Raw genomic sequence first — 22,059 nt, 5'->3', positions numbered from 1 at the left:
CTAACCCTGACCAGCTGGGACATCACCCCCTGGCTCCCTCCCTTCTCCCTCTCTGGAGGAGATGGAGTTTCAGGCTTTGCAGCACAGGCACCCGTGCCAAATCCCCTCTCCAATGCAGGCGTTCCTAATCATGCATAAATACGGCGGTGGATATAGCCGTCTGTGTTGCTCCAGAGAGAGCCTTTGATCCTGGATTGAGAGCTCATGTTTCAGGTGTTTGGGCAAATCAAAAGTACAAAATAGAAACTCCAAATTGCCTTGTAATTTTTAAGAGGCAGATCAGGAAGACACTGCTTGCTGGATGGGGAACAGATGTCTCTCCACCAACTTCACCGCTGTCCAGAGCCAGGAAGCAGCACGGCTCCCCTTCCCATGGGCACCTGTGAGCAGAGATGGTGGGGGTTTGGGGAACGTGTCTCAGAGCTTTATGGATCCTGTCTGGGGAGGGGGCAAGTCCGTCTGTTCAAGCACCAGTTCAGTTCAGAGCTAGCCCTGCCCTTCTGCTCCTTTTCACCTATGTTTTTTGGGACCGCAGCCCATCAGCAGCATGGCAAGCCCTTGCCCCAGGGGCTTCACCAGAGAATCAAGTCCACCTGGGGAGTAAATCAACTCCCTGCAAAGCAGGTGGGGTTGGCAGCAGGATGGTCCCTCGGCCAGGCACCGGGGAGAGGCTGATGGAGCCACCTGAGGGATGCTATAAAAGGGGAGGGAGCAGGGCTTACTCTCTCTTAGGTACAGCAGTGGTGGGAGCTGGGGGAGGATGGGGCGAGGAGGGCTGTAGCCAGCCTCCCCAGGGAGGGGAGCACCCTGTTTAGGGAGCGTATGGGTTATTTCCAGTGTCACCTTGTGGGCTTTGTCCTTCTGGAAGAGGATACAGTGTTTAGAGATGCTCTTGTTCAAAAGCCCCCTCCACCAGCCAGGGAGGACACAGAAGGGGCACCCCACAGCAGGGGTGGTCCAATGGTGCCTTGAGGATGCAAGTATGTGAAGTGGGAGCGCACCAAAGGGGACAGTTGGCTGCATTAGAGGCAGAAAGCGTACGGGCTGATGTGCCTGGACCCTATTACTGCTTGGTGACTGCCCCCTGTGCCAGCAGCAGTGGCACGGCCTGGTGACTGGATGGTGCCCCAGAGCTGAGCCTGCCGAGCCCCCTGGGGTGAGCCTGAGGCTGGCAGCCGGCTGGGTGCTCCAGCAAGCATGGTGCCTAATTCCCTTTGCTTTGGTGCCTTGGCTCGATCTCCAAACCACTTGAAAGGCATCGGGGCTGGTGCTCATCGCTGCCTGAGACAGTGGAGGAGGCAAGCAGGAGTCTTGAGGTTAGGGCAGAGCCTGTGAGTCACAGCTGCTGGAGCCACTGGGGCAGCAGCTGGGTGCCAAGATGCTTTCTTGACAGAAAAGAGCAAAAACTGCATTTGGCATTGAGAGAAAACCTGAGCAGGGCCAGGCCAAGAAGCCGCTTAGGGGATGGGAGGGAACAGTTGTGTTTCCCCCTGAAGGCTGGTGACCAAGGGAGGTCTCAGTGCCTGAACAGTCCTGAGCTGCCATGGTGTTGGTGTGGGAAAGGGCTTCCTCCTCCTCTTCCTCCACGCTGAGCTGCTGCCTTGGGCAGGTGGATGCGTTGGGGACCTGCTCCATCCATGGGGCTGGCACTTCCCCAGGCAGAGTAAGCCACTGTTTTGGAGAGAAACGGGATGTGGGGGAAGATTTTCCAGCAATAGTGGTTATTTTCTTCCCTTTGCCTGAAGCTCTTGGCTGTGCTGTGGGAAGCCCAGGTAACTCCACAAGACACGATATGTACTGAATAACCCAGCACAGAGCAATGGTGCCTGAAAGCAGGGACCGGCCTCGCTGGTGCTAGGGCTGATGCTGTGGAGGGGTGTGAAGGTCTGCGTGGAGGTGGTTCAGGGCCAAGCAGTGGGCAAAGGTCTTCTGTGCTCGGGTTGGGTTGTGGATGGGATGAAGGGAGAAACCAGCTCCTGGGACTGGTGTTTGCTCTAGGAGAGCTGGTGACCATCAGCACTGGGGTCCCTGGACAGGCCTTAAGGGTGTGTCGGGAAGCCAGTGGTGGAGGGTTGGTCCCAAAATATCCCTGATTATATCAAAAGGGTTTCAGATGGAGATTCCCAAACTAGGCTGGAGAGGAGCACCATCAGCCTTGTCCCCAGTGTGGTACCCACTGCTTGGTGTGTTGGGGAACTTGGCTCCATCTTGCTGGACCATGGCACAGCCCTCTTCATCACCCTGGGGAGACCCTCTCTGTCTACTGTCCCACCCAAGAGAGGTGTTGTGTTGTCTGCAGCCCCCAGAGCGTGGGATGGATCTGCTCATGCTTTGGCCTTCAGTGTCTGTGATTTATGCTCTGGGCAGGAGGCCTGTCACTGAGAGCGCAGCTTGGCCGCAATCCCTCGGCTGGGAGCAGCCCGAGTGTCTCAGCCATGCCGAGTCTGACCTCAAGCTGACGGATGCCAGCTCCAGCGCTGAGTTTGTGAGACTTCGGTGCCATGTTCCCCTAAATCCTCCCGAGCGTGGGGAGGGAGTGCGGGATGTGATGGGACAGCTGCTGTGAATTAGTCCCCTCTGCTAAATTGCCTCTGAGCCCTCCCCTTTCCCTCTCCCCAAAAGGCAAGCTGCAAACCCCTCTGAGTTTATGATCTGTGAGTTCATGCAGCCTCCATTAATTTTATGAGTAGATTTTCCTATATCTACTCTCATATATCAGCCACGGGAGCAGGAGGTGGTGGTGGCAGGGCAGCATGACGTAAGCCCACTCTGACACACATCACTGCTGGGAGGGAGGGCATGTGAGCACCCGGCCTCGATGTGAACATCAGTCCTGCCTCCACCAGTCTTCCCACCTTCTCCCGCTGATGCAGGGAAGCTTTGGGGCTCCCTGTGCAGAAGGGGACACTTCTGAAGTCCCTATGGAGGAAGAGCAGCTTGTTGCCTGAGATGCCCTGGGAAGGGGCACTTGATGCTATGGGGTGAGGGTTGTCCTCTCTGGTGTCCCATCCTGCAGGATGGGAGACTCTGCAAACCTTCATCCCTCGTCAAATCAGGATGAGAAATGGGAAAAGACCATAAATCACTCAGGGAAGCGATAGAGTTGGGAACCCAAAAGGCTCCAAGTTCCAGAGCACAGATTGCTGAGCTAAGCCTCCTCTGAGCAGGGCCAGCTTCTGGTCAGCAAAAGTGGTGTGACTTGTCCATGCTGTGTTAGTGCAGCTTTAAAAAGACTGAGCTATAGTGGGAAGCTGGGATGATGTGTTGGGTCTGGGGTGTCTGCAGGAGGTGTGAGCTGGGGACCTGCCATGGGAGCCAGATGCGTGGCACAGGCTGGTTTATCTTCCTTGGAAAAACTCAGGATCCTTCCCCTGTGGATAATGAGAAGGGGCTGGAAAAAGGCCCCTTTTCTGCTTTAATTTGCCCAGCCTAGACAGTGTAGGTGCCTCTGGCATGCAGGGAGCATTAACCATCCCCAGAACCCCTGGGGGAAATGGGCTGCATGGGCAGAATGAAAGCAGGACATAAACCCCAGACCTCCCTATAAACTTGTGGGGTAATTGGCAGCATTGCACTTGCTGTGAAATCCAAGAAGGAGCTCAGTCCTCAAATAGGGGAGAGCTTTGGGAGGAGGGTGCAAGGGAGCCTGTTGGAAACCCTGGTTATATTTCAGGCTCAGATTCTCTTTTGCTTTCCCCTGGGGATGAGCTGCTTGTGAGGCTCCAGCCCAGGTGGGACTTGTTCCCCATGTGTGGGGACCCCTGATGTGGGTCCTATGCCCTGGGAACTGCCAAAAAGTCCTTGTCTGAAGCTTTGATTCCTCAAATCACTCCATGTCTGAGCAGGCTAATCCACCAGTAAACATAGTTTTAAGGTTTTTTGGCACTACGTTGTGTTTGCTGAGTTGTTACATGGGGACTGTCTCACCATGGGGCTGCCAGGAGCTTGGAGTGGGCTGGGCTGGGCTGTGCAATGGGGCAGGTTATGGGGCTGCATCCACAGAGCTGGGGGAAGGCGCTTGGCTTTGCTCTGCAGCATTTGCCCATGCCAGTTCCAAGGTGGTGGAGAGCCTTTTCCATGCTGTTGGAGCAGAGGGTATGCAGCTGAGATGAGGCTGGCTCTGTCCTGGGGCTGCCAGAGACTTTTTTTCCAGCAGTGCTTTGTTTCCACTGATTACCAGGGTCACTTTCAACGACATTTTTTGATGATCTGGTCATTCTTTTTGAACAAAACCTGACCATTTTTGTTCATCTTGCCAGCACTTTGTATCTGTTTCCCAATTGGCAACACTTGGGAATTTTTTAGCAACTTTATGTTGAAAGGCTTTGGGGATTTTTTTTTTCCCAGGATCAGTTTTGCAGTGGAAAAATCCCATTTTTCAGCTACCTCTGTGCATTGACTCTGAGAGAGCACCCTCTCCCAAACCAACAGTAACCAAATCACAAAAATTGTTCTCAAAGAAGCAATCAAAAAGGAAAGAAAAAGGCACCGACCAGGATCTCTTTTTCTTTCTATATTCTGAGAAAGCATGTGAATTATCCTGCTTCCAATTCTTCCCAGAACATTGTAGTAATGTTACAAATTTAGTCATAAAGCTGCGGTTGAATTATAGTTATCATTGTAAAACAATAATAACTATGCAGATACTTATTATGGTGCATTAAGTTACAATGATAGTAAATCTGTCATAATAACCATGGCAACTCTCTTAGCCGCGCAGTAGGGATCCTGCGATGTTATTGATAAAATCTGCTGAACTCGGCTGTCTTACCCTCCGCAGAGCCGCTGTACCATTTTATTGGAAATGGTGATTAAATGATGCAAACCATATCTCCCCCAGCAGTCATTTGTTCTCTTCATTTGCGTGAAGCCCTAAAGACAAGGCATTAAATGCTCTGTCATTTAACACATGGGACCAGTGATAATTGCGGACCCCGGGTGAGACTCGCCTCTCCGGGAGAGCGGTTTGTAGGATGGGCTCAGGCCGAAAGGAACGGGGATCGGGGGTAGGTTTGGCTCGCCGAGTGCTTTTTTAGGGATGGCTGGTGTTTGGCCGGGCTGCATGGGATTTCTTGTATCTCTGCTGCTTTGGGTGCTGGCCCAGGGGTGGTGCCTGCACCTGAAACCAGGGAGGTGCCCCCCAAAACAGCACAAGTGCAAGCACTTGGTCTGGAAGATGCTGAGCCTTCCTTCAGGCTGGAGATAGTTAATGGTGCTGGGCTGCCTGGGCCAAAGCTGGGAGCGTGCTGGAGGCAGGTCAGTGGTGATGGGCTGACTCAGGCTGTGGTCGGGCTTGAGCACCCAGCGCAAAGACTCACATTGTGCGGCTGCTGCTCTGACATGTTTTATGGCCTTGTGTCATCTTACTCCTGGTCCTGTCCAGCCCCACCACTGCCAGAATAACCCACAAGAAAGGCTGTTCTCATGAATTTCCCTGATTTGTTTTGGGGTGAGGGAAGATCACACTTTGGATGCCTCTGGGAGCCAAACCACAGCGGCTCCTTCCTAGTTTCCATTGATCTCATGCATGTGCAATCTTACACGAATGGGTGGGGTGATGCCAGGGTGGGCACCGGTTTGTCCAGGCAGGGATGTGCATGGAGGCATCAACAGCTTCCAGCACCTCTTGGTCACATCTGTCCAGGCTGTGACAGCTCAGAGACTCACCTGCAGTCTCTCCCCCTCTGTGCCGTGACAAAGTGGGGACATTTTTAAGCTAGAACAGCCTTCAGTTTTGTTAACCTGCTTTCCTAAGGACTGTGTGATTGCTGTCTGCTTTTTGAGGCTTATTTCAGATGAGCATAGCAGAGAGCTGCAGTTTGCAGAGGTGTGGGAGCCAGCGAGTTTCTGGGGTGGCAGGAGGCTGCCTTCGTGCAGGGCAAGCACGCTCCTGAGCCCAGTTCAGCTATATTAGCCAGCGGAGAAGCCACACAGCTGTGCTGGCCTCTGCTTGAGCTGCGGCACGGCTGGCTATAGGCTCGGATACGCACCGGCACGTGCTGGCTGCTGTGCCCATGGGTGATGTGGGCTGCCTGGGGCTGAGAACCCAGGGGTGAGGGTGCACCAGGGAAGAGCTGGACTGGGGCAGGCTCCGTCCCGTCCCCCTGCCACGCTGAGTTGGCTCTTGCTCCCTCACCCCTGTTCTCCTCCCTGCCAGCACTGCCAAAAATGGGCATGTTTCTCCTTTTGTCATTTTTCCATTGTAATGTTTCCTGCTGGTTTAGGAAAAAAAGGCTAATAATTTATCACTGTAATAAGGATTTTCTGGCTGAAGAAAAGCCCATTAAGGCCTTGCTGAGTATAGGAACCCAAGTTCTGTTGTGAGTGTTTATATTTTCTAATTACTCACAGATGACTCCAATTGTGTAAGTGTGCAGCTGGGTGTTGGATTGTAAGTGCTAGCTGTTTTCTGCCCCAGTTGTTTACTGGCTACTCCATGCAAGTCTGCCATGGTTGGGAAGAAACTTAAGAGTTTGTTTGGAAAGGAGAGGAGATGCTGGGATGTACCAGCCTTACCGAGCTGCAGTGGTCCTGCAGGATGCTTTCGGTGTTTGCTCTTCTTTAACCACCCTCTTTGCCCCAGGAAGGGACTGTTCAGGATCTGCTGCTGTCTTGAGCGCAGCTGGTGTAGGTCAGTGAAGTTGCAATGAAATGAGGCAAAGTCAGCTCTTGCCAGGGAGAGAGCTGGCCCTTCTAAGTAACACTTACTCTGTAAAATATAGCAATTAAAAGAAATTCCTTGAGGAAAATGTTTTTTTTTTTCATTTTTGGGCCCCAAGTATTCAACCAAACCCAACCTAGGCTTGAAAATAGTGCTGGTGGGGCATTTTCAGTACTTTAGTGATTTTATTTAAATACTAAGTTGGGGGAAATGTGTCTCAGCGTAAGGCAGTTTTCCCCATCCTTATACTGGGGAGTTTTCCAGCCCTATGGGAAATCCATCTGGATCCCTGTATGTACCAGCAGAGCAAGTGCTCTCAGAACAAAGGTGCTTTGAGGTCACTGGCTGGGGGTGGGAATAGCTCCCATGGGGTGTTGGGATGCTCTCCCCATCCGAGCATCGCGCCTGCCTTTGCTCATGCGGGTGAGCGTGGATTCAAGAGGTTGGCATAAGGCATGTCGCACGGAGATAAGGGCTGGCAAAGGATGGTCCAGCAGGATGGAGGTCGAGCCCTTATCACTCCTGTTTTGCAGCCGGTGACCATCTTCCCTTCTGAGTTGCACTGTGCTCTGCTCTCGAAGACCCTCTGCAAATTTTGCTTTTGACTGCTGGAATCCTTTCAATTTTGTGTAAGGACTTGTGGACAGATTTTATCTTTTTTCATTGCTGATTGGAAACTTATCAGTATAATTACACAAACATGTTTTATAGGTTGTGTATTAACACTATTAAATGGCAATCTGGTATTTACTGTAAGTTACATTAACTGTTACTGAGTACTATTACAACAAATGCTGACATAATTATTGAATGAGGGCCATTTTAAATTGCAAACTCCCTATATATGCCACTGTGCAATACTTCTCTCTATTACTGAACTGAGCAAAGGGACTTCAAGTGTCCAGACTCCTTAATCTATTTATGCGGCTAAAGGCATGATGGATTTCATATGTTGCAAAATCTGAGCTCTCATTTAAAAATAATAACTGGCCTCTCCAGGTTGCCAGCTCTGCTCAGTGCCCTCTTTCCTCCCTACCTTGAGCATCAGGAAACCCCCAATAGCCAACACACCTTTCACAGTGCCTGAACTCAACCAACATTGTGTGGTTTTGGGGGTTTTTTTTTTGTTTTGCCCAAGTCTGCAGACACTGTCTCAAGGGCTTTCAGCTCTCAAGGCAAGGGCACAGAGAGATGTGCCATGGACAGGGGATATTGCCACTGAGCATGATAACCTCATCCTGCTATCGCCATGGGACTGTTTTAAGGCTGGGATCATCCTCGAGGTGAAATGTGTGAAAGTGGGGATTGCTGTGGTGTGGCACTTCTCTGTAGCGGTACCATTGGAGCAGCCCCAATGAGATGCTGCTTTCCATCAGATCTGATGGGGAGGGAGGTCAAGGAAGCTGGAAAGGTTTGGTACGTCAGGAGAGCAGACATTTGGGAGCTTGTTAAACCGGGGAAGGGGGGAAGAATATTGGTTTTATAAAAAGGAACTCTAAATGACTCAGGATGCAATAAAAGCTCCGTTTCCAGCTGAGTAGATTGGGTTACACTTTGGGTTGAGGAGCTGGGGGGGGAAATAATCCTGCGCCTCTCGTTTGGATGTGTGTGCCGGGATGTCTGTGTGGAGATGGGGCATGACCTTCTCCTGGGCTCATGAGGGCTTAGAGGGAGATGAGATCTGGGGACTGGAGCTGGTCTCAGGATCTCTCCTGCTCTATCCACATGCAGGGATGGCAGCAGCGCAGCCTCCGATGGCTGCTTATTAAGGAATGTGCCTTTGATGATATAGGGCACCTGGGAACACTAAATAATGACTTATAATGGGCCATATAAAAATAAAGACTCATTTTGTTCTGCCCGTGGCTCACAAATGGAAGTTATCATCTCTCCAGCTCTCTGAAGGGGCTGGGAAGCCTTTGCTGTCTTAGCAGTATGAAACCTTGGGTTGCAGGAGAGGAAACGAGGGGGGCTCAGGTCTTGTATTCTGCGGCTGCGAAGCCTTGAATCTCTGTTTTGAAAAACTTTCTCCCTCGCTGGCTCTCTTGGGGGAAGATGGGTCTCGAGGAAGAATCTCCTGAACGCTGTGCTGAAGTCACCCGGCAGGGACCTGTGTTACCATTGTGGGTAACTCAGTCACAGCTTCAGCAGTTGTATGGGGCTGCTCTGCTGGGGAGCTTGGGAAAGCCACTTCTCCCCACGGTCTTCCTGGCTGTGGGATAGAGCAGATGACTGAGTCAAGCACCATCCATCCAAGCATCTCGTCCATTAGGACACCCCGCCCAAAAGCAAAGTGGAGGGTAAGGAGTGAGATTGTGTGCTGTTAAACCACCTGACCCTGGAGCACTAAGGCTTTGTTTGTCTAGCAGAGACCTTCCCTGTAGGGTTGGCTTCTTTAGGTTGCCGTGATAACCGGCTTTGGGTGTCCTTGGCCAGCTGCAGGGGGCAAGGGCTGCATGGAGAGGCAGCTCAGGATGGCGAGGGGTAATGGAGGAGCAGCCCTTGCTGTCATGGGAAGGTATCTTTGCATCACCTGCAGGTTTAGGAAATCCTCTTGGACCAAATGAATGACAAAGGGGAAAAGGTCCAGCACAGCAGTGTCCTTAGGATGTCCCCATCGCGGCCCAGGGAAGGAGCATCCAGCTTCTGCTACTCTGAGGTTTGACCTACCCAAGATGCATTAAAACCCCAGCTCGTTGTGTGCTTGCTAGTGCTGTAAACTCGTAGCTTACTGCACCTATACTGCGTTTCTAGTCTGCTTTCCCAAGAAAACGAGTCTTTTGCAAACACCTTTCTGTCTGTTTTTCCCTTTTCCACCCCATAATTTGCCTCCAGATTTGACCCACCTGACAGCGAGGCAGAGGTGTAAGGTATCCATGAGCTTTGTGATAAATGGGAGGTGGTGAGCAGAGCGATGCTGGGGACGTCCCCACTGAGGACAGGCTGGCATGAGAACTTGGCATTTATCAAACACCAAAGCCCGGGAGCTCGTGCCCTGTGGTCTCAATGCCTGGGTGCTGCTGGCTGTTAGGGACTGGGAAGTGATGCTGGGCTGCTCTGCCTTGAGCGAAATGCAGCCCGGGGCATCCCTGTAAGCCGCAGGCAGGTGCTGTTTGCTCTCAAGGTGAAAATAAAGTTAGTAAATCAAGGGGACTTTACTGCCTTTGAGAAAAAGCTGCTTCCCTGCCTGCACCTTCCCCTCTGGAGAAACATTAAGGTGTACGGGGCGGACCTGCTGGCTCAGCTGCGGGATGCTGCAGGGTTAGGGCATTGCCTGCCAGCCCTGAGGGCTTGCTAATCGAATATTTTTTACATCTAATAGGAGCAAAGAAAGGCAAATAGTCCGTGAGGAGACTCCCACAGCATATACTATTGGAATAACAGATGGAAATATTATATTTTTTGAAACATTCTTGCTGCAGAGCTGCCTCTTTGAAGTGTGTTTGAGAAGAACACACCGTGCCAAGAACAGGGGGAGAAATTATTTGTGTCAGCAGAGCTGGGAGCTCGCACGTCCCAGATGCTGCAGAGCCCCAGCATTCTGGGTCACTCATCCTTGCCAGGGAGGGGCAGAGGGGATGAGTGCCCAGCAGGACCTGTCCTCTGCAGGCAAATCCACCGGCTCTGCCCAGGTGAGATGGTGAATATGGGGCTTTCCAGAGATGTTACTCCCTGAGCGTGGTGCTAATGGCCTGTGCTTGCTAGCAGTGCTGCCTGATTACATTTGCACTTACACTTTTTTCCCCCACAATGATAAATGTCTTTTTGGGGAGGGGAAGGGGAGAGCATTAAAGGTTTGTGGGATCTTTCTCCAAAAAGCATAAGAGCACAGCTTTTCCTTCCACCTGATGCTCTTGTTTTGGGAATAAAAAGTTTCATATTCAGTCAATTTGGGGGAAATTAAAGAGGGAGTGGGACACCCCCAGGACATTAAATCAGAGGCTGTGAGGAAGAGGTGAAGGAAACGGTGACGGAGGCAGGTTGCAAGCATCCAGCACCACTAAGGGAATGGGCAGAGCTCTTCAACTGGGGAAGTGCCCCATCGCCTGGCTCCCACTGGGGTGGCTCTGCAGAGCTGGGGGATACCCAACACCAAGTGCCCGAGCTCAGAGCTGGGGGAGCACCATCATGTGCCAAGGCATGGCTCAGTCTGCCCAGCTAGCAGGGAGAGGTTTGGGTTGAAAGAAGCTTCCTCCAAAACGTGCAAGGAAGGAAAAAAACAAGGTCAGGCAGAGTGACAAGGCTCTCAGCTCTGTTTATGGGGTCCCTTTGGGTGAATAAATACCACTTTGTTCTGCAGAAGCTTTTTCCAAGCCCTGGCTGTGGAGGAAGGTGGCTCTTGGTGTTGGGCTGGTGGGTTTGCTCCAGAGATACTGGCAAAGAGCTCCAACCCTGGGTGGCCCTGACCTTGAAGCAGGTGTCCTGGGAGGGCTATCCTGTGAACCCACCATCCTCCTGCTCTCAAGTGTGTGCTGCAGTGTGTGCTTGGTGCCTGCTGTCCTGGGCCTGGCTTGGCAGTGGGCAAGGCTGGTAGTAGAGCAGCTGTGTCCCCTGCACCCCGCACCAGGTCAGGAAGGAAATGGGGTCCCAGGGTGGGAAAGGAACAGGGCAGTGCCTTTTCTTGGGCATGTGGTGGAGCAAGCCAGCACTCATCTCCAGGACGGTGGGAAGCAAGGAAGGCTGAAACCCTGGGTGGGCTGTAACAGACCTGCCTGGTACACAGTGAACCCACGCTGAAACCAGAGGCACCTTTGCTCCTGCTGGCTGGCATGTGGGCTTGCTGGAGCAAGGAGAGCTTTGAGGTGCCATCCTTATTCAGCAGATCAGTCCCCTGGGGTTGCATGGTAAATACAAAGAGTTTCAAGGGAAAAGTAGCCCTGACGCTTTGCAGCTTCTGCTATTCAGCCCTCTGGCCCCTCTCTCCCTGCCGGGGAGGACGATTATGTGTGCTGGGTGCAGAGAAGCTGCATTGCTCTGGCTTGTCCCCAGCTCAGCCTGGCCAAGCAGGACATTTGCACTCCCCAGAAATGTTTCTCTCCCTCTGAGCAGACAGATGTGACTCTCCTTAGAGCTGACATGTGCTATGGGTAAGTGTAAATGTGTGGGTCCCGAAGGATGCTGTGCCACCCGGGGATTAGCAGACGAGGCTGGCTTTGCACTGGTGTGTTCCCTGAGTTGGTCTGACTGTACAACATCAGGACGAGCATACGTGGGTTCCCTCCGTCACGCAGCTTCAACATGTTTTCTCTTCACAGCATGGAGCGGCGCTAGCTGCTGGGGGCCGTCTTGTGACAGCAGGCTGCAATGCCATCCCGTACCTGTTTGATCTCATGGTGCAAAGACGTGTGTGTTATGAGCTTGTGATAAAGTTCCTGTGATAAAGCAGTGAAGATGTGACAGCTCCAGACAGGCCCCCGCCCCATCCCGTGCTCTGGGATACAGATGTTGGCCGTGCCACTCCGCACGCTGCTGGGGGATGTTCCCGGCAGAGCTGTACTGAGAAGAGCATTTAAGACTTGCAGAGGTATTTGGAAATTCGGTTCCTTTCTGATGGGAAGTGAAGTTTGTGACACTTTAGGGCTCTCCCTGAAGGGAAGCGGAGCATGAGAGCTGCTCGCGGAGTTGCCCCAGCATGGCAGCCACGGGTCCTGGGTCCCCCTTGTTCTTCCGAGGGACAGGCAGAGGAGCCAGGAGAGAGCGGGCAGGTTTCCATTTCTGGCCTGGGCTATGCTGCTTGTTAGCAAAGGCTCTGCTACTTCAGCAAGGGGGTTTGATTTGCATGAAGCTGCAGTGTGTGCATTTGTTTAGGGCTTTTCCTTCCAGCTCTGACTCATCTTCCCCCTAAGGGATGGGGAAACTGAGGCGCAGGGACTCACCAATGTCCTTGCATTGCTAGCGGGCACAGAGCAAGGTCACCCATGTCTTGCCTTCGGCTCAGCACAGAGAAGTGACTGGACATGGCTCTGCTCAGAAGGAGCCCTGGTCTCCCTGTGTGCTCTGTTGAGCTTTTGGGCAGCCAGAGCCGTCTTCGTTTCCACTGGCCTGATGGCAGTTCCGCTCCTAATAAGTTAATCTGATGGGTTTTGTCATGAGCAAAACAAGAAATCACATTTTTAATAATAAAAAAAGGGTCCTGCATCTTGTTAACATCTGGAGTTCAATCATTTCTGTGCTCAAAACTGTGGAATGCTTCAGCACAATATAAATCTTGCCACTTGCTGTACATGGGCTCCAGATGGGGAGGGAGAGTTCATGTTCACTTGTAACCCATCTGGGTGCCGGCGGCTCCGAGCGGAGCCACCACAGCGTGCGGCTCCCCTGGTCCCACGTCAGGGGATAGCAGTGAACCTCCCAAATGGGCTCTGGCACTGTGTTCAGCGCTGGGTGTTTGCATTTGGCATGGCAGGGCTGTCTCATGGCACTGCCATACCCATGGTGCCCATCTGGAGAGGGGTGAGGTCTCTCCACCACTCAAAAGCCTGTGATGCTGAAGGTTTCCCAGTGCCATGGGGCGATGAAGCCACAACCCAACGCTCCCATGGGACCAAAGCAAAAACCAGGTCTGGCATCTCCGCTGAGCCATGTGCAAACTGCTCCTGGGAGCCAGCGGCGGGGCTGGAGCTGTGTCCTCCTGGAGGGCACCCACAGCCATCTGATGGAACAGCCTGTGGTCGGGGTGATGGGACCCTGAGCCTCCATGGGCTTGTGTCATCTGTGGGCGTTACCACCTCGTTTTTCATCACTGATAAATATATTAAACCCTGGAGCAGAGCTGTGGGATGCCCGGCTGTTAACCTAACGTCAGGCTGAGAATGAAGCATTTATCTTCGCTCTGCTCCTTCACCAGGTTATAATCCGGACCAGTTCCTTCCCTTTCGCACAGCAACTGTTTAATTTCCTTAATAGTCTCTTGAGGTGGGCTTTTTTGAAAATCTGAGTGTAGCCATCACACCATGAATGTTTTTAATGAAAGCAAGAGAATTTGTTCTCTCTGGAAGTTTTCTTGAATTTTCACTAAAAAACTCGAAAACTGTGTTTCTTGGTTAAAACCAAGATTTTTGCAGCTCAAGGCCAAAACTCAATCTTTTTTCTAGATTTTTTGACATTTCAGACAAGCCAGGCAAATTTCCACAAAGAGAGGTTTTCTGTGTTGTTTTTTTTTTTAAAGTTGCCTTTCACTGAAAAATGACCTGCTAAAAACTATTTAGGTGGAAATTTTTCCAGCAGCTGCAGTCATGGCATTGATGTGAGAAAGGCAGTAGTAGAGCTGCAGGCAGGAATAGGAAATGTATGCTCGGAGGGTCGGGGAAGCTCTGCGCTGCTTGTGGTTTTGTCAGCGTTATAGGTGGAGTGCGGCTGTTCAGCTTCTCCATGTTTTTAGGCATATCTGGTCAAATAGCTCTGGGCAGAGTTAAGATGAGGGGAAGGAGAGGAGGGAGGCTGGGGGTGATGCATGATGAGCATGGTTCCATGGCTGTCCTGAAATGGCAGAGCTTTGTGGCCGGGGGGGATCTGGCCTCCCTGTTTTGGGGGATGTCTAGAGCAGAGACATCCCGTTGCATTAATAAAATGATGCTTGCACCGCAGCCAAGCTGGAAGTTGGGTTTTCCCTTGCAGGTGGTTTTCTATGATAACATGAAGGTTTACAAGCCCTGACACACAGCACGTGTGCCTAAATCTCCTCTTTCCAGGAAAGCCACTAGAAGTGTTTTTTAAGGCACGTGTGCACTCCAAGCCCCTAGCCACAGAAATACGTAAGCTCTTAATTCCCATTAAAAACCCTTGTGTGCCTTAATACGTTCCGAGGGTCTGGGTTTTGCCAGCTGGTATCTAGGTCTTATCTGTTCCTTTAAGCATTTAGATATCTTTAAACTGCCTGGCCCATAAGAAGCACTCAGTTCCCAGTGGCTTCAAAGGAGACTAGAGATGTGCCTGCCTGCTTTTCTAAATAGAGATGCTTTCCTGGACTAGGGCTAGACCAATGTTCTCGGTGTGGCTTTGACGGATGACTTACCGCTCTGACAACCCTCTTCCCCCAATTTCCATTGCTGTCTTATTTATGGGGAAATACAGAGTCCAAGCATATGAAAATCATTTTTCATTTTTATCAGTTTGGCTGGAAAACTCAATCTGCTCCTAAGCAAGGGCCAAGGCAAATTCAGTGCTGCTTGTAGGCAGCTCTTGGTCAAGAGGACAATGGTGATGTGAGGGTCTTGGGGCCAGATGGGTGCATGTGCTCCATCCTGCTGGCTGGGACCTCTGCTTTGTGTTTTGGGTGGTCTGGAGAGCATTTTAGGATCTACGTGGGCTGACATCATCTGTGGTTTTTAAGCAACATGTTTTCCTGTGTCAGGCTAAGTCTGCAGAGGAAGCTTTTGAGATCTGCTTCAAGGTGTGGAGCTGTTCTCACCTGGGCTGCTTTAATTTGTGTTGATCAATACCAGGCTGATAGTAAGGAGGATATGTGTCCCTGCCACAAGCAGATGGAGGATGCCAGCACCTTGGCGTGAGCCTGGCAGAGGTAGCAGAGATGGTTCTAGAGATGTGTGAGGAGGCCAGTGTTGGTTCTTGCCAGCATGGCCAGACTGGTATGCTGGTCAAAACTTGGCCTTTGAAACGCCTTTTTCCTCCCCAGAAGGCTTGACTTACGGCAAAATGAATGTTTCCACATAAAATGTCAGTCCGCTTTTTGAAGAGCTCCAGTTTTAACTGGAAAGCAAAAAAGAACCAAACTGGAAATGAAAAGATTTGGGCCGGAAAACATTAGATTCCCAGAAAAAAAAAAAAAAAAAATCAGGCCAAATTGTTTTGGTTTCAGTTCCCAGCTTTTTTTCCCTGGGAAACGAACTACCCCTCATTCGACAGAGGAAGAGAGAGACAGGCAAAATAAATCCACAGCAATCTCTGCCAAGCTGATCTGGGGGGAATATTCCTTCCTGATCCTAAAATCGGAGATCTGGTAGCCCCGAACGCTACCAGGATGCTCACCCAACCACTGGGGGAGGTTCCCAGCACCTCAGGACTCCCAGCAAACCATTTTAGCACCTTAGCTAGGACCCCCGGGAGGGAACGGGGAAAAGATGGGCTGGAAATCAGCTCCCTTGGATCAAAGTGCTCTGGTGTCCACCAGGCTTAAGAAGCAGGCATTAAAGTTTGTCCATGGTCCTCTAGTATGGGTTTGCTGTTGCTGATGAGGCTCTGGCTCCTCCATGCACTGATAACCAGGTGAGGAGGAAGGGTCCTGGCTTCTTCCTTGGCTCTTGTAACAGGGATGCAGAAGGTGATTCTCTCGGTTTGCTTTTCCCCTTGTCTATGGTTGCATATCTGTTGATGTTGTTTGCTAAACAAGAGCACCAGTGGCAGAGGAATTAGAAGAAATCTCTTCTTAATTGGAAACAGTGAGTTTGTGTATTTTTTCAGTTGTCTATTTTGGGCCTTGTAAAATTAAAGTTATTAACTGTAATGCAGCGGTTTCCAGATTCCCACAGCCCTTTACAATAGGGGGGGAAATTCATCCCAGGTCACTGGGAGCCTTTAATGAATACATTAAGGCTTATTATTAAAATAAAGTACTTGCAGCTTTATGGGAGACATCTGGCAAGGATGCTTGTCTCTCTGAAGGCAGCAAGGCTCCCTGAGTGTCCTCTCCCGGCATGCACCGCATCCGCCCCGGCAGAGGCTTTCAGGAGCAGTTCCCCGCACAAGGATTCCCGCAGGCAGGTCTGGGAGACAGAGAGGACCTTTGCTGGATGTGATGGAGAGCGGTTGTACCAGATCTGCCTCCGTGATCGCTTCGTTGATGTTTCTAGAGCCGACCAGCCCCTCACTGGTGCTGCAGGTACCGGTGTGTGCCCTGCCAGGATACTCATGCTCAACACAGCAGCTGCAGCAGGGTAAAGCTTCTTCATTCACCAGATAATGTGATGTGCAGGCAAAGCTGAGGTTGGACTAACCCCAGGTAGGAGGAGAGGAGACCAGGCAGAGACAGCTGACCTGGGTGCAGGCAGGTCAGCTTGGAGCCAGCTGCTGGCCAGCTGTGCTCGCCCAAAGCTCTGAGCTAGCAGGGTGCCGCATCTGATAAGCGACTTCGTACCGCTTCGTGCGAGCTCCCTGGTGTGGATGCACCTGTGCAACATCTCCATGCTGCATGGATACATCCTAAACAACTCCTCAGTGTTGCATGGAAAGCTAGGAGCCAAATCCCTGGGGTTTAGTGCCATAAAGCTCCCTGGTCTGGCACTGATGGGAGTAGGTAACTTGCAGCCGGACTGTTCCCGTGCCGATGAGAACAAACCGCGGCTGGCGAGGCTGCGAAGGGGTCTGGAACAGCATGCGATCTTATCGCTGCTTTATCTCTATCCAGGCTTGATCCCGGCAGAAAGCAGGGCCACGTGGCAGTAATTGTGTTAGGAAAACAAACTAATCTCCAAAGGGACAGAGAGCAGCTGTTGGGCTATCGACGCTATCAGGGGAAATGGATGTGGCCTGCCAGCTTGCAGCACGGGGCTGCTTTGCTGCCAGGGCCAGGCAGGGGGTGGAGGGGACAGAAAGGGAATAAAAATAAGTTTGGGCTGCCAGGCGGGACTGAAGGAGTGTTTGTCATGGCATGACCCACCCAATGTTACCTGCCCTGCTTTGCCGAGGAGCCCTTCGCTTGCCAGAAGGTTTGTAAAATGTGGTCTGGCGGATCAGACGTAGGAGTGGGGAGAGCTGGGTTTAATATACTAGCTCAGCGAGAGCCAGGTTTAACCTTGGCAGATTGCTTATCACCGTCTGCCCTGATATCTCCTCTGTGCTCCTTGTCTAGTTAGGCAGTGGGTTTGCAGAGCTTCCTCTTAATGTGCTTCATACAAGTCTTGCTCTGTGCCCCAGGCACCCAAAAACCTGCTGCTGACCGCAGCTGAGTCATGGGTTGCTTGCCCATCCCAGGGTTGGGCTTGCCCTCCCTCCCCACCCCACTCCCACCTCTTCAGCCTGGTCTGGCAGCTCCAGACAGCGTCTCACTGGCAGGGCATCACCATGGGGTGGAGGGGCTGGACCCCAAAGGTGTGCTAGGGAGACAGAAGAGGCTCTTGAGATGAGTGCGGAGACCGGGCTGCAGCAGGCTGAGCCTTCCTGTGCAGCCCCTCCACGAATTTGCAAGGGAGAGGAAACATGCAGTGGTCAGGCTGGTTTCGAGCTGGTTATCTCCTGTGAAGCCAATGGCAAGAAATTAATTACAGTGGTCCTATAACTGTTGTGCTTGGCCCTCCTCACACCTCTCCTCTGTGCCTGGGTCTCCAGCCCAGGAGCTCAGGAACTGCTGTGCGGTAAAACACTACCACGAGGTGGGGATCCCCCCCAAATCCTGAGCGTGAGCATCTTTGGGGTGGTGGAAGGGTGGCAGGAGAGCAAATGGCAGAGGCAGGTCAGCCCCACAGGTTACACATGAGCCCCCCCTCCCCGACAAGCCAAATCAAGCCACTGGCTTCGAATAACCCCAAACTTGGGGAAGGTTAAAATCCAGCTCTGAAGTGTCTGGCTCCAACCCAACATAAACATTATTGTTGTTTCTGGATTATGTAGTTTAACAGAAAAGAAAATCCTATCATTAAGTAATGCCAACAAGATACACACTTGTGTCTTGTATTTAGTCTGTCCTATGAACTCTACTAAGGCTCCAATTGAGACGGACTTAAAAAAAAAAGCCCAGAATTACGCAGCTCCCAAAAGTTTTCCTGAAAATAAATTTTTGCCATGTTCCTCCCCAGCAGTTAATTAAGACTTCTATTAAATGCTGACAGGCGCTTGATAATGTTATATATTGCGGCAGGCTCTGTTCATGGTGTTATAATTATGGCAGTAAAACAGTTTCCATTATAGCCCTTCTTTTCATTAGCTAATAACTTTTGAAAACATTCACTTTTCAGGTTGAAATTTTTGCATGCCTGGCCCTTACCCAGTGGGGAATTTTTTTGGAAACTCTGAGCAAAATCCATCTAGTCCTTTTTGAGTTACGGAATAGAGGGGGAGAAAAAATGAACATTTTTTTCGGTGGGAATATAGGTGGGAAAAAACGTAATGACACAATTTTTGTAAATAGATGGATAGCAAAAGCATGTGATAACTGATGCTTGCTTTGGAAATCAATAGGGTAGGCTTTGCAGAGTGCCTGGGGCATGTCCCATCCCAAAAAAAACCTATCTCTGACTTACAAGCCTTGATGAAGCCAATGGCAGAGCCTCAAGAGAATCCGGTTGTCACCCATGAGAAGCGACTCTTGGTTGCAGGTTAAAAATAGAGGGTGGTAATTAATAACTCTTTCCTCTGGCAGCATTTTTGAGGTTCTGACAGTATTTCTCATCTCTCGTGGGGATGAAGAGTCAGTCCTGAAAAATTTTGTGAACTAAAAAACCAAAGGGTAAGATCTTTTTAGGTCAATGAAAATATTTTTCTTTGATAATTTCAAGCTTCCTGTTTTGATAGTTTTTTTCCTACAAGCAGCCTAATTCTGAAGAGAAAAGACCTTTTCAACTAAAACCCTGGGATGTGTCACTGAAGGAAATATAAAAGCCAAACATTTGGACAATTTGGAAATGCGTGTCAGTTTTTTTTCAAGTTGAAACAACTGTTCGAACCACCCTTGCCTGCGAAAAGTTAAATGGGCATTTTCCCGCCAGCCCCCCTCCCCTTCCTAAGCTCATTGCAGTGGGACTTTCCCAGCTGGCCCACGCTAGATGGTGGATAAGATGTAGCAATGGGGCAAATGAGATGGAACCGCATTGGCAGGAGCAACTTGAACCACTCTGAGACTTCACTGGACTCTTGATTTTAATTGTCCCAGGGCAAAAGCCCTGGGTGGCTCCGAGATTCGTCCTCCTTCCCAGCCACCGCCATCAGGGTCCCTCAGGAGGGACTTCAAAGGCATGTGGGTCCCCTGAAGACGTTGAAGATACAGATGAACCTCTACTGCAACCTTCAAAAGCATCTAGGATGATTAACAGTCTACCTCCTGATGGGGCCTTTAACCACAGTGGAAAGTGGGATTTAGGGTCTTAAATTGTTTCCGTGTTTTTGAAGAACAGTTGTAGCCTCATCGGAGCTGGTTCTTCTCAGTTGGCAACAGTAGTCAAGGAAGGACACGCGGGAGCGGGGTCAGATGGGAGTATGGCTGGAGAGCGATGTCTTTGCAGCATCATGTCACTTGGTGCACTGGGCTGTTTTTCAGACAGAACTAAAAGAAGAGGTGTCCTGGAGAAGGATGTGGAGGATGAATGGAGGCACAGACCTGCCCAAGAGGAGCGGTTTATCCCTGAGAGATGGCAAATGCACTTTGGCAATGCTAGTGAGTGATAAAGCAGAAGTAAATCAGCCACTCTCAACCCCCTTGTTATCAGAAGTGGATCAAGGAGACATCTAGCACTGAACACAGCAGTTAGTTACACTTTTTTTCCTCCTCTGTAAAACAGGGCATTGACTGCTAAGCTTGGTCGCATGCTTATATACAGTGTCACTGGCAGCTGCAGGGAGTTTCCAAAGACCAGCTGGGTTTTCTGCAGTTCCTCTCCTAACCCGCTGCAGAAGAGATGACTGGTTAGGACTGTCTGCAGAAGAGACGACTGGTTAGGACTGTCTGCATGGCAGCCGGAGGTGGATCTGCAGCCTGTGCTGCCCCATGTGACCTGGCTTTCCCCTCCACCGTGCCCCTGCGTGGGGGTGCGGAGGGACCGGTGCCCTCCCCGATGCACTGTGCACAGCCCCTGGCTGGCCTGGCTGCTTTCTTTGGCATGACGGGAGCTCACTTGGCTATGGCGAAAAGCCGTGTCTTGACACTGATGTAATCGAAATCCAAATATCGCTGAAGGAAGCTTATCTCCAAACATGCCTAGCTCTGGAGCCAGCATCCCCAGCGCAAGCCCACTGCCTGAGGCAGCGCCAGGAGGGTTGCGTGGATGGTGTTGAATAAGTCAGCTCAAAACGATGGCTTGTAGGCATGCTGCTGAGACCTGAAAAGGAGATTAGGGCTGGAAAAAATCTGCCTTGGCTGTCAGACTCAAGGGTCTTCACTGACCTGGACCCTTTGTCTTTAGGTTTTGCTCCCTGGGGCTTTCCCAGAGGGCTGCCCTGTCAAGGAAGGGGGTAGCAAGAGGGATGTGTGCCCCAAGTGCTACCCAAATACCCTCTCTGGGGTGGCTCCAGCAACTCCAAGGAGCCCCAAAGACAGAGGCAATGGAAATCTTGCTCTGGGTAGCAGACCCAATGTGTGTCCTTGCTAAGGACTGGAGCCAAGGGGGGATGTAGGCTGCTAGGTAGGATTCAGGCCAAATGCACATACCAGAAAGAAGAAAAGAGAAAAATGCTCCACTGATAAAAAAAAACTTGGAAACGCTCAAAACTGTTGCCCATGGTATGGAGTTGGGCAAAAATGGGATGAGCAAAGGGTAGGAAATGACACCAGTGCTGCTCTTGTTGAGGAAGAGGTTTAGTCCATGGAATGAAATTTTGAAAAGACTTGTGAACACTGCAGACACATCGGGTAAAAAATACTGCAGGCATGGGATGGTGGAAAGGAGCTGCAAGAGGAAGAATGTCAGAAATGTTAAATTAGGTTCAATCAAAGGTTTCTGGTGTCCATCCACAGGCAGCAGCGACTCCTTGGGGATGGAGCTTATGGGATGGAGCATGTATGCTGTGATCTTTAGAGCCAAGGGTTGCACCTGGCCTGTAATTTTCAGATAGTTCCCAACAGATCAGCCCTTCTCAAGTATGAATCCATTCCTCCTTCATCCCTCCACGCCATCCTCTGGTGTCAGATACAATGGGGCCCTGCGTCTGTAGGAAGCAGTCTGTGGGTTTTGTGCTGCTGGCAGTGGCACAGTGCTAATTTTCAGCTTCTTACCCCAGATTCCCAACAGAAGTGGAGGAAACTTCAACCAGTGCTGTTGTTGGTGGGCCCATGTCACCAGTCTCGGTACACTCAAAGGGGGTTTGTCACCAGGTGTTCCCCCCCCCCTGCGATGGCATCGGGGCACGGGGAGCCGGGCTGCTTGCAGAGAGCTTGCCGGTCGTCGCTTGAGTATATGCTGGCGCTGCACCATGCAGTTCGGTTCAGACTTCCCCGCTTTCCAGCTAACCTGCTCCCTCCACCCCAATTGTTTTTCCAGACTGTGACAATAATCGAATGTGCAGAGGTAGCGGGGCACGGATCTGTGTCTGAGCTCTGCTCACCTTCAGTACCCTGGCGTGCTTTTGGGGGAGGGAAGAGGAGAAGGTGGGGGGGAAGGCTTTTATCCCCTTTTGAAAAGCAGGAACATGGGATGTGCATTAGGCTTTCTTCTCTGGAGAGTATTTCTGCGTTTCGCCTCTCGCAGCCGTCCCTCCACGCATGCACACCCCGCACCCCTCCCCGCGCATTCCTG

General features: G+C 51.2%; 1 protein-coding gene across 1 annotated transcript in view; it reads left to right on the top strand.

The window, feature by feature from the left end:
* Nucleotides 1-16,264: 16,264 nt before the first annotated feature.
* The window catches only part of GORAB (golgin, RAB6-interacting), a 28,482-nt gene continuing 22,687 nt past the window's right edge, over nt 16,265-22,059 (top strand). The window contains exon 1 of the mRNA XM_009320712.1: nt 16,265-16,499. Coding sequence (XP_009318987.1) covers nt 16,265-16,499 — 235 coding nt within the window. The remainder of the gene's footprint in view (nt 16,500-22,059) is intronic.

The sequence above is a fragment of the Pygoscelis adeliae genome, unplaced genomic scaffold (genome assembly GCF_000699105.1).
Source record: "Pygoscelis adeliae isolate BGI_AS28 unplaced genomic scaffold, ASM69910v1 Scaffold402, whole genome shotgun sequence".
Taxonomy (NCBI): Eukaryota; Metazoa; Chordata; class Aves; order Sphenisciformes; family Spheniscidae; genus Pygoscelis; species Pygoscelis adeliae.
This window is presented reverse-complemented; position numbering and strand designations above follow the sequence as displayed.